This window comes from Fukomys damarensis, unplaced genomic scaffold (assembly GCF_012274545.1).
Source record: "Fukomys damarensis isolate Sample0158 unplaced genomic scaffold, DMR_v1.0_HiC HiC_scaffold_24, whole genome shotgun sequence".
In the NCBI taxonomy this organism is placed as follows: Eukaryota; Metazoa; Chordata; class Mammalia; order Rodentia; family Bathyergidae; genus Fukomys; species Fukomys damarensis.
Window position 1 is genome coordinate 64,450,301 of NW_022900936.1, and position 16,082 is coordinate 64,466,382.

At 36.9% G+C, this 16,082-nt stretch overlaps 1 protein-coding gene across 3 annotated transcripts in view; it reads left to right on the forward strand.

The window, feature by feature from the left end:
• Gtf2e1 (general transcription factor IIE subunit 1) overlaps window positions 1-15,857 on the forward strand; it is a 34,121-nt gene extending 18,264 nt beyond the window's left edge. For all 3 annotated transcript variants that reach the window (XM_010630006.3, XM_010630007.3, XM_010630008.3), the window contains exons 3-5: window positions 5,378-5,579; window positions 10,246-10,487; window positions 14,698-15,857. In XM_010630006.3, the coding sequence (XP_010628308.1) occupies window positions 5,378-5,579; window positions 10,246-10,487; window positions 14,698-15,131 (878 nt within the window). In that variant the 3' untranslated portion in view covers window positions 15,132-15,857. The remainder of the gene's footprint in view (window positions 1-5,377; window positions 5,580-10,245; window positions 10,488-14,697) is intronic.
• Window positions 15,858-16,082: the final 225 nt, after the last annotated feature.

The following is a 16,082-nucleotide window of genomic DNA, read 5'->3' on the forward strand; positions in this document are numbered from 1 at the left end:
AAAAAACAAAAAAAAAAAACAAAGAAAAAAATAATATCCAGATAACATCAAAGTTCTATTGCTGTTGTGGTACCTGGCACCATTTTTTTTTTTGTATTAGCATCTTAATCATCATCTGGAAAGAGAACATTCTAGAGTAATATCTTTAAAAATAGCTCTGATAAACCACGGTCACTACTACATATCGTGAAGCAGGTACAAGATATTTTATTTTTACAGAGGTATGATACAGTACCGTCCTACATCAATAATACTAGAATCAGTTTTGATTTGACATTTGCTTTGTCTGCAAATAAGATTGCTACCCCTGTTTTTTTCTGGGCTCCTGAGGCATGGAGAATTGTTTTCCATCCTTTCACTTTCCGTCTATGAGCTTCTTTTTGCACTAGGTGTGTTTTTTGTATACAACATATTGTTGGATTTTACTTATTCCGTTTTGCCTGTCTATTTCTCTTGATTGGTGAGTTGAGGTCATTGACATTGATGGTTATAACTGATATGTGCTGGTTTATTATTGTCATGTTAGTGGCCTTTTGTTGACTTTTTTTACTTTTTTACCTTCTCCTTTTAGTTTCTTGCCTTGCCTGTTTGATTTGCTCTGTTGGGCCTCATGGTGTTGTTGCCTTCATTGTCTTTTTCTAGGATCTTGTTTAGAATTGCTTGTAGTGCTGGTTTGTTACTCATTTAGTTTCTCAGGTGTTCTTTGTCTTGGAAGTATCTTATTTCCCCATCCATTTTGAAAGAGAGTTTTGCAGGATACATCAGTCTAGATTGGAGGTTGTTCTCTTTTAGTACTTGAAATATCTCACTCCAGGCTCTCCTTGCCCTAAGGGTTTGTGTTGAAAAGTCTGCTGTGATTCTGATGGGCTTTCCTTTGCATGTGATTTGTTTCTTTTCTCTTACTGCTTGTAGTATTTTGTTTTTCTGTTCGGTTTCTGGGATCTTAATTATTATATATCTAGGTGTAGATTTTTTTTTTTGATTGTAGCTAGTTGGTGTCCTATATGCCTCACTTATCTGAATGTCAAATTCTTCCCCTCTGTTTGGGAAGTTTTCTGTCATTAATTCTGCGAACAGCTTTTTTAAGTCATTTGTATTTTCTCCTGATACTTCATGGATTCCTATCAGTCTTATGTTATTGTTCTTTGCATCATCTAGGAGTTGTTGGATCGATTTCTCATGATCCCTTACTGTTTTTAAGAGACCTCTCTTTTCATGATCACTGACTGCAATCTTATCTTCTATATCTGAGAGTCTATCTTCGCATTCTTTTATTCTGTTGCATACACTCTCAATGGAGTGTTTAATCTCCTGGATATCTATTTGAATCTGTTTTATGGATTCCATTTCTTTCCTATGTTGGGCGTTTATTTTTTCCATTTCTTTCTTATGCTGGGCATTCATGGCTTCTATCGCGGTCCTGAGCTCATCTATTTTTTGTCAGTTTCTGCTCTAGAGTCTCGAATCACAACTTTGATTTTGCTTAATATCTCTGTGGTTATCTGGGAAATTATTTGTTTTGAATTTTTCTAGAGCCTGATTGATCTGTTTTGTTACTTCCTGTGCTTTGAGTTCAGGGTGTCCTGGTGGTTCACTATCGGCCTTTTCATCCTCATTTGTCCTACTGTTTACCATTGGTGAACTGGAAATCTGTCTTTGTGTCTTGCTTAAGTGTTTTCTCATTTTTATTTTTGTTGTCAGGCTGTCCTTGGTTTAATCTCTGGGTTGTCACCCAAATCTTCCTGATATAGTTGCACCCTAGCTTCTGGGTCTCTTAACGACCCACAGACATTCTCATCTTCATAACATCAGAGAAAACAGCTCATCAAATCAACCACAGTCCTTTATCCCAACTGATACAATCAGTAACACATTGTGATCAAGCACAACTTGGAAACTGACCACCTGTGGTAGTCACTAGTCTATCACCCTTAAACCATTTGAATTAAATTGAAATCAAAAAGCAGTCCAGAACATATCTGCAGTGAACAAACTTTTCAATATAGTATATTTACCATTTAATGGCTCGGAAAGAGCTAGGACGCAAGACCCCTGATCTCAGTTAGCTGATGGCTGAACCCCATGACCTTGGGCTGCAAGGCCCAGATTGAGTTCCCCAACCTTCTGAATGGTTGAACTCCACAACGTTCTATTACAGGTTTCCCACGCCCTTTCTTTAAAAATGTTCAAAGTTGGAAACTCAGAAAAATACCCTTTATGACAACCTCTGCCTCTGCAGAGTGTGTCCAAAGACTGGCACAATCAGGAGGTCTGAGAGTGCGCGGGGGTGGGAGGTAAGGGGAGTTATGGGAGTTCAGGGGTGCCCACCCAGCTACTTTCCTGGCACTGGAGCGATGGTGGCTCCAGGCGGGAAAGGGCATGGCTGTTCTTCCCCTATTTGTTTTTCTTAAAGCTGATATGTGGAATATATATTGTTTTCATAAAAACAGTAGTATTTAGGGTACTCCAAAAAATTTTGGGTATAACATGAATACATAAAGATGGATAAACTAATAAATTAGTTAAATAGTTAAAAAATATGTTGGATACTAAAATGTCAAAAAAAGGATAGGACTGTAGGGTAGGGATGAACAGGACAGTGTTGAGATTTTAGATAATGTTGCCTAGGGAAGGCCTTACGGAGGTGTCCTCTGAGTAAAGAGCTGAAGTATGTTAGAGGAACATCCATTTGATTGTCTAAAGAATGAGCATTGTGGGTAGAGTGCACGTGGTGGGAGACATGAGGAGGCTGGTTCATAATGAGAGGGTTAGAGTGTTACCTTTGTGTCTTCACTCTCTGTGCTTGTACCAGAGCATTTACTTCTATCTTTATGTTACTTTTTCACATGGTGAATAGGATTCCTTCCCTTAAAAACAAAATTTTAAAACTACTGAACTATAACATATCTTCTAAGATACTTGTGGTTCTCTTTGACAGTCTTGCCCATCTTTCTGCAGTCAGCCCAAGTTCCATAGCAGTGTTTTTGTTTTAATCCAGCATATATTTGAATGTCATATTCAACCTGATTTTATTTGGTTTATCTTTTTGGGGGGGCTACCAGGGATTGAACTCAGGACCTTGCACTTGCAAGGCAGGTGGCAGAACAACTAAGCTAAATCCCCAGGCGTTATTTGGTTTATCGTTTAATTCTCACTTGTATTTTTTTTTTTTTTTTTTCTGGCTGAGACCAGAGAATAATCTTAGGTAACACACCATCTACAACCTCTCTAGTCACTCATTATTTGCCTTGTGTTACTAAATATAAAAGCTTGTTTTCATTCATGTCTTGTTTGAAAAAGAATGTTTTCCTTCAAATACCATTATTGTCTCTTCTACCTCCCCCCTTCTCCTCCTTTTCTTCTAGTACATGTTTGCACTCCGTAATAATTACATTTATTGAGGTGAGTTGGCACATGCTCATAACATATCTTTTTTATTCCCTTCAGTCTATCTCTTGGTCCCCAAGGGTTGCTCTTCCCTTAGGTTTATATCTTGACTGCTTATTCCTTGCATACTTCTTAATCTCTAAATTCTCTGACCTAACTGGGCTTCACTTGCTGTCTATATGCTGTTTCTCATATCTTTATTTCTAGTTTGTACTCTTCTCTTGAGCTCTAAGCCATTGTAAATGGGCTTCTAACACGTACTTTTTAATGGTTGTGGGCAACATGGATTCATATATCTAAAGCAGCTGATATCTTACCTATAAAAGAAAAAAGAACATGCTCTTCCTCTCTTTATCCTAGTAAGTGGTATCTTTGTCCAGTTGTTCAAACTAGAATTTATGATAGTAACTTTCAGTCAAAAATGTGCTACCCAGGCTCTTAGCAAAGTTGAGTTTATGAATGCTTTTTGCATCAAGAGGAATCACATGTTCTGGGTAACTAAAGTGTATCCTAAAATGGTGCTAGACAGACTTAGAGACTTTGGACTTTTGTTGGATTATTGTAGGGAGGATTGAGGGAAATAGTGGGATTTGCTCTGGAGTGGAGGTTGTCAAGCAGTGGTAATTTGGTCATTGGCTATCTTAATAAATCTTCCCTGCCAAGTGATAAGAATAAACTGGAATTGATGAAGAAGCACCATCATTTGGGTTTGCAGCGTGTGTGTGTGTGTGTGTGTGTGTGTGTGTGTGTGTGTGTGTGTGTGTGTGTGTGTGTGTGTGTGTGTGTGTGTGTGTGTGTGTGTTGTATGAGTCCTGGCTTTTGCCTGTCAGAATTTATTCCCTGCTGACTGGTTTTCCCTCACTTCCATCATGGTTGCAGGACCTTATCTGATGTTGGTGAGTTGAGATTCTGTTTGATGGAATAACATGGCCTGCTAGCTGTAAGGGTTGCTTTTCTCTTTCTCACTTATTTGGGATAGAAAATTAGGTAGGATTTGGACAGCAGGAAGATGGAAGAATGTTTTAAGGTATGCAAAAGTGATCAAAATATATATTAAATGTTTAAATTTAAAAATTTGTTACAGTAAAAGACACATTGCCATTAATCTCTCTCAAAATACTCCCCCTTTCATTCAAGCACACTTACACCATCATTCTTGCCACTTTGTAAAGCAGTTTTTTAAGTTCCCTGTCTTGAGTGTTCTAATGCGAGATGATAAAAAAATTACGGTGAATGCTGTTGCTGAGTACTATGCAACAGAAAGGCAAACTGGTAAGAACATTTTAGTGTGTCCTCATTCACCGGATGTGGTACTGTGTAATTTTGGCTCTTCCCTAAAGCCAAAATGACTATGAAAAGTAAGCATTTTGAATCAATTCAAGATATCAAGGCAGCCATGACAGTGCAACTACAGACATCCATAAAAGACCTACAGATATGCTTCAGAAAGTGGCAAGAATGGTGGATAATGAAGTGAGGGGGAGTGTTTTGAGGGGGATTCGTAGCAATGCACATTTTAGTGTAATAATTTTTTAATGTAGACACTCACTATATTTTTTTATCATACCACATGTGAACAAAGAATTTCCATGCTACTGGCTGAGTGAAAGAGGCAGTAAAAAAACTTATTCTCTTGGAAATATATCAGTGTTTTCTAATTTTATATTGAAATCTAGTTCACTTATTTGGTACTGGGGGAAGAGAAGTTAGGAGTAGGGTTATATATTAATGGTATTTGGGGTCTTTTAAAGCTGAACATTTAAGTACTTACTATATGCTGGTCATTAAAAGATTTATTTTAATCCCTCAAATAAATTGAGTCAGAAAGACAGGGTGCATATCCCTGGCATTGGGAATAAAAACCAAATTGGAAATCCAAGTGCAGCTAGTGGTATAGGCTGTTAGGTGATATTTAAGAGTGTGAGTTTTAGCATAATAGCTTGGTTTGAGTCCTACCACCTCCTTCATTTGAGACTTGTTTTCTCTGTAGGAACTTTCCGCTGTACATTTTGCCATACAGAGGTAGAAGAGGATGAATCAGCAATGCCCAAAAAAGATGCACGCACACTTTTGGCAAGGTTTAATGAACAAATTGAACCCATTTATGCATTGCTTCGAGAGACAGAAGATGTGAACTTAGCCTATGAAATACTTGAGCCAGAACCCACAGAAATCTCAGCCCTGAAACAGAGGTAAGCCCTGTCCCCTTATTAAGAATCCTTTCAAACTTGTATTTGTTTTAACTTTGCAAAGTGAAAGTAGGTAATTTACGAGAAGACTAAAGACTTATATTACATAGGTTCGTAGTTCTACCATACTTGTCTTATTAACTTGTGCCTGTGATGAAATTTGCAGAATAGTGTGTTGCATTAGAAATCTGTAAGTAGTCAGATTTCACTTCAATTGCTCACTCTCTTTGGGCCCACAACAACTCAAAACAATTGTTCACTAATCCCCAATTAGTTGTGCCTCTTCAGTTTTCCTAGTCAATATTTGAAGGCTGAAATTCTTTCAGAAATATAGAATTGTCTTTGTTGTTGATTGTTGTTTTTTTTTAAAAACAAAACAAAACAAAACAAAACATTTAACCGCTCTCTTTAGTTTCAAATGTAACTTTCTTAAAAGTAAAGTATATGTGTTTTCCTCTGGGTTAAGACTTTTACCGGTGGCTCCCTATTTTTATCATGTTGGAATTGCAGAAGGAGCTTAGTTATGCCATGCCATGGCAACTTTTTATATTCTGTTTTTTAAAAACATAAATGATAACTATAGTCAGGCAGTGTTTTCCTACTTTTTTCTCTCTCTCGTTCTCTATGTCAAGATACATTGATAATTACCTACTCCCTTCTTAGAGGTCTACTCCAGTTGTTCTCTTTATAAATTTTATTTTCTCTGCTACTGCTATTACAGGATAGTGAGTCCTGAGCAAATTGTGTTTTTTGGGGGGTGGTTAAAAACGATTCAGTTGTACAGAATGTTTTGTATCTGTATCAGTTATTATAAATTTTCTCATCTAGCACCATGTAGAAAGTCTTTTCCTATGATAACCAAAAATCCAACTAGAAGTAGATTGAACACAGCATGACCAGAAGCCATCGGGTAGTACAGTTTAGAATTGGTTAAATGATCCCAGCTGGTTCCATCTTACACTCTGCTGTACTCAGCCTATTGGTTGTTCTCTTTGGACTATGAGGGAGCTAACCTAAGATATCCATTTCTTTTTAGGGTGTCACATACAGATGAAAATGTCTTAATGCAGAAAAAAGGTTCATCCCTTCCTTGTGTTTAATTTTAAGACTAAAGACAGCTTTTCTAGAGCACTCCCTTCATCCTATCTCCAAATGTCTCACTGACTAGAATTACCTTATATGCTTATTCCCTAACCTGCATCTGGCAAAGGAAGTGAGATCACGTGATTGGTGCTTAGACCAGTTAATTTCCTCCTAGGGCTAAGGACGGTGTTGGAGTTCTTTGCAGCAACTAGCCACCATTATTTGAGATGAGATCAGGCAAGTTCAGGGTGGTATGGCCATAGACTAGCCACCAGTATTTAGATAAAGCTAGCAAGCAAATAATGGAGGGGAGTAACAGTTGGTAAAGATTATCTATATTTCAGGTAGCCTTAACTTTTTTTACTATCATTTGGCTTCTTAACATAATTTATTTTTATATGTTTTTCTTCCTATTTCAGTTAATCTGTAGCTCTAACCTAGATTAGATTTTCTAAGCCTGGGGTATTTCATGTTGAAGTATGCTTCAACATTCTCTAATTCCTTTCTATACAGTGTAATGCTATCTGAGTTTTTCTTGTATTTCTTCTTCCTATAGTTTTTGTTCTTTTTATCAAGATGCTTCTAATTACTACAGCATTCAGTTCCCACCACCATGGCATCCTGCCTCTAATGTTCCTCACCTTCCACAGACCACTCCCTTTCCAGGATTTTGTTTAAATGATCCTTACTAAATTTTTGAGGGAAATCTTAGTGTACAGCAATACCAGAAGCCCCCAGACAGCTTGCTTTATCAAATCACCCTCTCATCAGGAATTATAGTGACTCCAGGAATGAAAAGAATCTGAAGTAGAGTAAGTAAATTGACCTGACGGAGGAAACCCTGTCACCTGGTCACAAGGCAGAAGAGAAACGGAGATAGGCAAGAAAGACAGGGTGAGGTTTCTGGAGCTGCCAGCCAGAACCAAGGTGGTGTTATTTCCACATGGTAAGGGGAAAAACCACTGGAGCTAAGTTAGAAGATGTTACACTAAGATGACACCACCAAGCACCTGATAAGCTGCACTGTCTGGATAGAACATCCTGCAAGAGGTATTGATTTGAGCTTTCATTACCGTAAGATCATAAATTTCTGTAGTAGCCCATCCTGTCCCAAGGATATAATAATCCATTCTGCACCAAATACAAAGAAAGAGTTTTCAGAAGGGTGGAATGAGAGATCAGGGATGATATTTGGTTTGTTTATTTTCTCTTGTTTTTAATACATGGTATCATTGTTAGTTTGGTTACTGATCTGTAATCAGTTAAATTTAAGGGTCCCTAGATGATGAACCAGAAGCTGCCTCTGCAATATGATCAGTAAGCCTAACTCAAGAGTTGATAGAGAGTTGCCTTTCAGTAAATCAACTCATTTATAATATTTATAGTTTGTCTTTCTTTCCATCATCTCTTAGCACTCATCTTAAAAATCTTTTAAAATTTAATTTCCAAAGACTGGGGTTATAGCCCAGTAGTGGAGTGCAAGGCCCTGAGTTCAGTCTTAAGCACCAAAGAAAAAGTTTTGAAATAATATTCCTTGCTCAGTTGGTAAGGATTATCTTTTGTTATAGCTTTGAACTTTCTGAAATTTAATGATGAATTGTCATTTTTGTCATCTTCAGTGGAAATGTGTATATTTTCTCTCCTCATAGAGAAATTGAAATATATAGATGGAGCAGATTTAGTTTTCTTTCATCCAGATTTTCTTTAGGTTACATTGGCTGGTGATTTAGATTTGTGACTGTAGTGGAGGTAGAAATAAAATTTATGGAGTCAACTCTATAGTTAAAAGTATCTCTTCAAAACAATGTTGATAGATAATGGGAGCAAGGAAACAAATAGGAGGCAAAAGAAGTGATTAAGACATGGAACATAATATGGATACAGGGAAAAAAAGGAAGTGATAAACAGTGGTACACCAAGTAGCTCTGAGTGCAGCTAGAATCATGGTAAAAATTGCAGCAGCAGTACTGGAGAGTGTGGATTAAGTGATTATATCAGGGTGTATTGGACAACTACGAAGAGCAAATTTGACTGCAAAAATAGCACAGGCCTGAAGATCTCCAGAGGCAGGGCAGGAGAGTTAGGATGCGCCCATAGTTATCTTCAGAGGATGATCGGAAACACAGTGTTGTAAGGAGCAATGTAATGGATAGAGAAATACATTGGAGAAGCCTAACTATGCACCAAGTAATCACTAATATATGGAATATGTCCAGAAAGAAGTGAAGGCTAAGCAGAAAAAAACAAGGGATTAAAATGAAAGAATAATGGTAAATGGCTTATGAGAAGACAAGTGAAGTGTTGATTAGATTAAGAATGAGACAGTCACTTCATAGGAGACTGTCATATTCATAGAAAAGATCTAAAGAAATGGAAGAGAAATCATGGAGAACTATGAAGCCAAGAGTTAGTAGTTGCTGAAAAAAAATAATAGCAAAATATATATATGTAGCAAAAGGTTAGAGTGAGCAGGAGTCCAAGAAGCATGAAGATCATTAATGGAATAAATCATAGCTGTCTAAGCAGAGAGGGAGGCAGAGTCATGCATAGAAGTTGACGCAGAAACCATCAGTAGCAGGCAAATTTGAGATCAGTTGAGAGTGAAAGAAACAAAGAGCCGCAGAAAGATGGAAAATGTGTCTTAACTCACAGAGATGGAGAAAGCTAAGTGAGTAGAGAAAGATGAATGCTGATCAGGCCTGAAACATGCAAATCAGGCAAAGATAGTCATGGGGAGGAAAGGTAAAGAGCAAAGAATAATAGGCTGAGAGACAGATCATAGTCCCTGTGGGGTAGGAACAGTGGCAGGGACAAATACAGAGCATCAGTGTATGTATGGAGATAAAAGATAAAACTTGATAGAGAAAGAGGCTGGTGTGCAGAGAGATATGTCACACTTGGTGAGTGGCAAGAAGAGAATGTTAATCCTCAACAGGCCTGGCTTTGTAGAATACTCTTCTAACCTCTTCCCTGATTGGTACAAAACCACCTCAGATTATTCTGGGCTGAGTTGAAGGAATATTTTTAAAAATACAGCATTTTTATTTTGTTCCACTTTTATTTTTTAAACAAAATTCTCATGAGATATTACTATGGCAGTTTTTGTTTAATTTTTGCCTCTTAGTGGATTATGTAATTCTCATCCCCTAAATTGGTTTATACAAACATCTCAATCTAGAAAACCTCAGTTGTAGCTGGGCATGGTGGTGCATTCCTATAATCTCAGCTCTCTGGAAGGCTGAGGCAAGAGGATCAATTGCAAGTACAGCCCCATAACCTAATGACTTAGTGAGACCCAGCCTGTCTGGGATTTAATCCCCAGTACTGCAAAAAACAAAACACTATATACACCAGAGAAATCAGTGTTTGAAAAATTCAATAGTAAATGCAACATCTTGTTGCATGTATATCCATGCAGCTCTCATTCTGAGTTATTGAAGAGATTTCTCAAAAATGTTAAAAGTGTGTATGCCTGTTGATAACATTTATTTATAATACTTCAGTAATTACCTCTGGCCATTCTTATTTTCCGACACCAAGATGTTAATTTTTCTTCTTACTGTACTCCTCTAATCTTTTTATACAGCAAGGACCGAGCAGCCACTACAGCTGGAGCTGCTGGCCAGCCAGGCAGTCACCACCGGGAAGCATGGACCACCAGAGGGCCCTCCTATGAAGACCTGTACACGCAGAATGTTGTCATTAACATGGATGACCAAGAAGATGTTCATCGTGCCTCCCTGGAGGGGAAATCTGCCAAAGAGAGACCCATTTGGCTGAGAGAGAGCACTGTCCAGGGGGCATATAGTTCTGAAGAGATGAAAGAAGGTAAGAGCAGAAGTCAGCAAAATGGATATGCTTTTAGGTCAGTAGAAAATAAACTTGATTTAGTGGAACACTATGCAATTCTTAGTTTTATTGACCATTCATTGTGTCTGTTTTATAAAAACAATGAATTGCATTATATTAGGAAGTAAGAAATTGAACTATGAACATTAAAACCAACCAGTATATTTGTATTGTTCTTTAGTGTAGTCAAAATAATACCTTTTTGAAACTCCATTTTAGAGTCACCATGTCTTTATCTTTATTACTTGGAAAGTGTTTTTTGTTCAAGGTTCTCAAGTTCACCTCTCCTTTAATATTCAATTGCCCTAATTTATATGCATTTTATCTTTCTGAGTTGGAAGTCATAACTTATGGACACTAGTCCAAAATTCTTAATGTTATTTCCTCATGAATACCGGGAATTTGTACTACTTGAAGGAAAAAAAATATATATATATTATGTATGTATATATACATACATATAAAAGATACCATGTGTGTAAAGGATTAAGCATTCTCACAGTCCAAGATTTTACTTTTTAAATTCTGGGTAACTGGATTCATGATTTTAGGTGATGATATAGAAAATGAAGACTAAGACTAGGCAAAGACTATTCAAAAATAGAAAAGCAGAATAACAGAATCTGTACTTCTGGTTAGATTTTATTGTTCCCAGGTTATGTATCATTACTAGCATATATGATTATTTAATGCTAAAGAATCATCAGACACTGAAGACCACTTGTTTTTTGGCCTTTTGTCTATAATTTTCTGTTTTATCTTAATTAATTAATTTAGTTAATATATTCATTTCTTTATTTTTTGAGACAGGATCTCACTATGTAGTCTGGCCTTGAAATTACTATTCAATCCAGGCTGGCTTGAACTCATGGCGACCCTCCTGTTTCAGCTTCCTGAAAGCTGGAATTACAGGCATGCACAAATATGCTCAGTGCTCTTTTCCTTTTTAAAATTTATATTTAATATACCGTGTGTACTAGAAATTATTAAAGCAGTATGGAATTTTAGGTAATGATGGTAAAAGTAGGTAATACTTCTAGTGGAATTCTCTAGTGGAATTAATCCCCACCAAGAAAAATAGTTTCCTTGATAACCGCTGTATTAGCTTGCTATATTTAGTTATTTTTATTTAATTTATTCTAGATTATATATTGGGCTGCTTAATAGACTTGTTTCTCCCAACTTGGCTTCTTGACTGTTCTTTAATCAACTGAACTTTCTTTTCTTTGGACACAATTAAATAACATTATTATTAACCGGTATTACACACAGCTAAGTTCGTAAGTTTATCATTTGAAATTTACAATTCCTAGGATAGTAGAATAGGACTTGGATGAGCCTTAAATAAGTTGTTTAGTCTACTCAAGTTTTCTGCATAAGATAGACTATTATGTTTTCATGTCTAAACTTACAGTGGGTACTTTGACTCACTGAATTGCAATTCGAGAAACAAATTCTGCAACCAGAATCATGGAAAGAATTAAGTTTGTGAACCAAGGTACAACCGTATCTTTGTTAAATTTCATGACATAGAACAGGTCTTACTCATCAGTGTATGAAGCGAGTCTTGTCCTACACTTCATTTTTCTCAAACTTGAAGTTATGTTGATTTTTCTAAATTTTCCAGACATCTCTGAGCTCGTTAATTTCTTTTTTTTATTCTACCTTCCTTATAAGTAGTCCTCTTCCCTAAAACCACCTCCACCCACACTTCTTTATTTTAATTGTCTTTTTCTAGACCATCTCCAGTCGTAATTTACTTTTCTTGAGACCTAGTGACCAGAACAGAACATGATGTTTATACACAGGTTAACCTTTAATGATTTGGGTTTTATTTCTAGTATGTTTTTGAGGTTTACCTGACATTTTGTTGCTGTGGTTCTAGAAGCATGTTAATACATTAACTGTAGAAATATGTGCAAAGGCCTTTTAGGTGTGTATCTCCTGGCTTGTATCTGATAGCTATCTAATAATACACACTTGAGATTAAAAGACAGACTTTCTTGCACTTGCCTGTGTAAAGGTAGATCTTTTACCTCTTTACCCACTAATACAACCTTCAGTTTTTCCTGTATTTCTTGTTTTGTTGTTGTTGTTGTTTTGAGACAGGGTCTCACTATGTAGTTGAGACTGAACTGGAACTCACTGTGTAGCCCAGATTGGTCTCAAACTCCCAGCAATCCTCGTGCCTCAGCCTGAGTGCTGGGATTACAGGCATGTGCCACTACGCCCAGCTTCCCTGTATTTCTTGCTGGAGCTTGGCTTTTAAGCCCCCAGAACTTCATAGCATCATTAGTGAATTTAATTCTTTTGCAGTGTACATCTCCTTTAAAATTTATAACTGCTAAGTTATAAAGCTGTTCCTAAAACTAATGTTTCTGCTTTACCATCCAGAGATATGCTCATTTTTCCTTGCTTTTGTTTTGTCTTTATAATAAAATAATTTTTCTTCAAACCTCTCGGGATCTTTATTAGAAATCTGTTAAATGTGACCTTATTTACTTTACAGAACTAATTTGCTTTTCCCCCTAATTTTATATTCAATTTAAACATAGCTTAAAGTATTGGTAAGATAAAACTATTTTGTAACATTGTTTTATTAGCAATTATTCCTTTGAGACATGCATTCCTTTCTTTTTTCTGTTGAAATACTGCGTTGGCAATAAGAATTCTTGGAAGGAGGTTCTGCTCTTGATGTTTTGAAGTAGTTAACATGTATGTCATAATGAGAATTAAAATTAAATGTATCATAAACCTCTCTTCTCTGACCTCATTTTCTCTCTTACTGCCCAAGTTCTCACTTGGAAGTTCAGTTTTTTTTCAGCTTTTTCCAGCATTCCACTTAATCCATTTTGATGTGTTAATGAGAAGATGCTTTTACTTCATGCTTTCTTTTGATGTATTGATAGGTGACACTTTCCCAGGTACCAGGCCCATTCTAAACACCTCACAATTGATCTCCACAGTACTTCAGCGAAGTATATACTATGATTTTTCCCCTCTTATACTTGAGAAAATTGAAGCAGAGATAATGTAACTTGGACAAAATTAGGGAGCTAACAGGTTTTAGTATTTGAATCAAATCAAGTTCCAAAAAACACTTTTAATGCTTTTATATATTTAAAATCGCAATGTTTGGTGTTATCAGAATACAGACTATGAATATTTTTACATTCTTTATCTGCAATATATTAGTCAAGGTGTGTGCACAAAACGAAAGGAACTATGTGGTGAAAGAAGAGTTACTTTTGCAGATAGATACCTTTTTAAAGAGTTCAGAGTATGATTAGTTTGCTTCAGAAAAATAAAACTGCCACTTATTCACTCATGCACTAAATACTTAGTCATTGCCTAGCAAGTGTCAGGCATTAGCTAGGTGGGTGAGAGAGATATCAGTGACTAAAAAGGATAAATGTCTGTTGTACATTCTACATCCTTGGAAAGGGGAGGGATGACAAAGATAATACAAGTACTTTATTCATTATATTAGAAAATAAATGCCTTTGCAGGAAAAATAGAGCACCGATAAGGTGACCTTTGAGTAAAGACATGAAAGATATAAAGGAGTTAGTTGTATGGCTATCTCAAGGAAAAATATTCCAGAAAGTAGGAACAGGTAATACTAATACCTTGAGGTAGGAGTGTTTCATATGTGTACAAGGAATATCATGGAGGCCTTTGTGGCTAGAGCAGAATGAGGAAGGGAGAGAGCACGTAAGATGAAGGTAGTCAGGAGTGTTCATTGTAATGCATTTGGCTTTCATTCTGAGCAAGATGAGAAGTCATATTTTGATTTTTCTGTTATGCTACATTATACCTGGTCCTTTCATAGGCATCATTTCATAATATCCTTAACCAGAACCCATAGATGGTAGAACTTTTATCATCCTGTTTTACAGAAAAGTTACTGAAGTTTAGAATTTGAGTAACTTGCTCAAGGTGGTACGTGTGGAGGAACCAGGATTTAAATTCACTGTTGCTTGTAAAATCCATGTTCTTAACTGTTACACTGCTTAACTGCAGTATGTGAGAGACATTTTAAGTACTTTATGGACAGTACCCAAGAAATGGAACCAGTGACATCTGTGTTGTTTTATTACGTCATTATTTACTTAAGTGTAACACATTTCAGTATAAAGGAATGCTTTTTATATTTAAGAATTTTGACTTTCTGGGTTTTAACCTATAGGTGGCATGGATATGGATGCATTTCAGGAGCATGAAGAAGGCCATGAAGGGCCTGATGACAATGAGGAGGTCATGCGAGCACTCCTCATCCATGAGAAGAAGACTCCCTCTGCCACAGCTGGCTCCATGGGGGCAGCTGCTCCTGTTACTGCTGCTACCAATCCCAGTGACTCAGAAAGTGAGACCAGTGAGTCAGATGATGACTCTCCACCCCGGCCAGCAGCTGCTGTGGCTACACATCATCGAGAAGAGGATGAAGAAGATGATGATGAGTTTGAGGAGGTTGCAGATGACCCCACTGTCATGGTGGCTGGCCGTCCATTCTCCTACAGTGAAGTGAGCCAGCGGCCAGAGCTGGTTGCCCAGATGACACCAGAAGAGAAGGAAGCATACATAGCAATGGGACAACGCATGTTTGAGGACCTCTTTGAATGAGCTTTCCCTGCCTTTTCCTCCTTTCTGTCATGCTCATTTAAAAAGAAATTCCCTACCTTTGAAGAAAAATATTTAAGTGGCTTTCTTGCTCTCTTGCTATAAAGCACCTGTTAATCTTCCACAAAGAATAATGGGAGAGAACGTTTGATTTTAATACCAGAGCTTCCCAGGAAGGTAGGTTGGCCATAAGCATTCCCTTCTCTACTATTATTGCAGTATTAATATGTTACTCTATTTCCTAATCTGATTTTTTCTTTCCTTTCTGAGATGACCTTTTCGCCCTTCTGAGATGAATGAGGGAAGTAAATTCTTTTTGTGTACCTACAGAAACCTACTACAGTTAGTAACAGTAATTCATAGATAACATCCTTTTTATTTATTCTTACCAAGGATTCCAAACAGTTCTTTATATTGTACCTAAACATTGTACCTAAACAAAGCAGCTTACTGATAGACAAATCACTGGTTAGGGGAAAGAATCCTAAAACTCCATATTTCCCCATATTAAGATTGGAATCAACATGTAAGGGAGGTGAGAATGTTTGTGGAAGAGGGATGGATATGCCTGAACCTTATGATTAGTGTGTAAACCAGAATTTGTGTCTTCAGAGTGGAACAGACTGGTAGATTCTTATGTTTTGCTTTAGGCTTTTTTGGTTTGGATTTTGGATGATACAAAACAAAGTATGCTTCATAAAGTATCTTTTATGAAGAAATTAAAGAAAACACGGATAAAAGACAAGTAGTCCAAGTAAAGGGTTGAAGAATGGAGAGCATTGGAAAGAGTGCCTTAGAACTGCCTGTGTCTATTGTGATTTGAAAGTCCTTTATGTAAACCTGAGATTGCCCCACCTCCACTATAGACTTTGTTAGTGCTATAAATTGGGGAGACCATCCCAGCAGAAACCATCATAGAATGATTGATCACCTTCCTCTTTAACATCTTTTGAA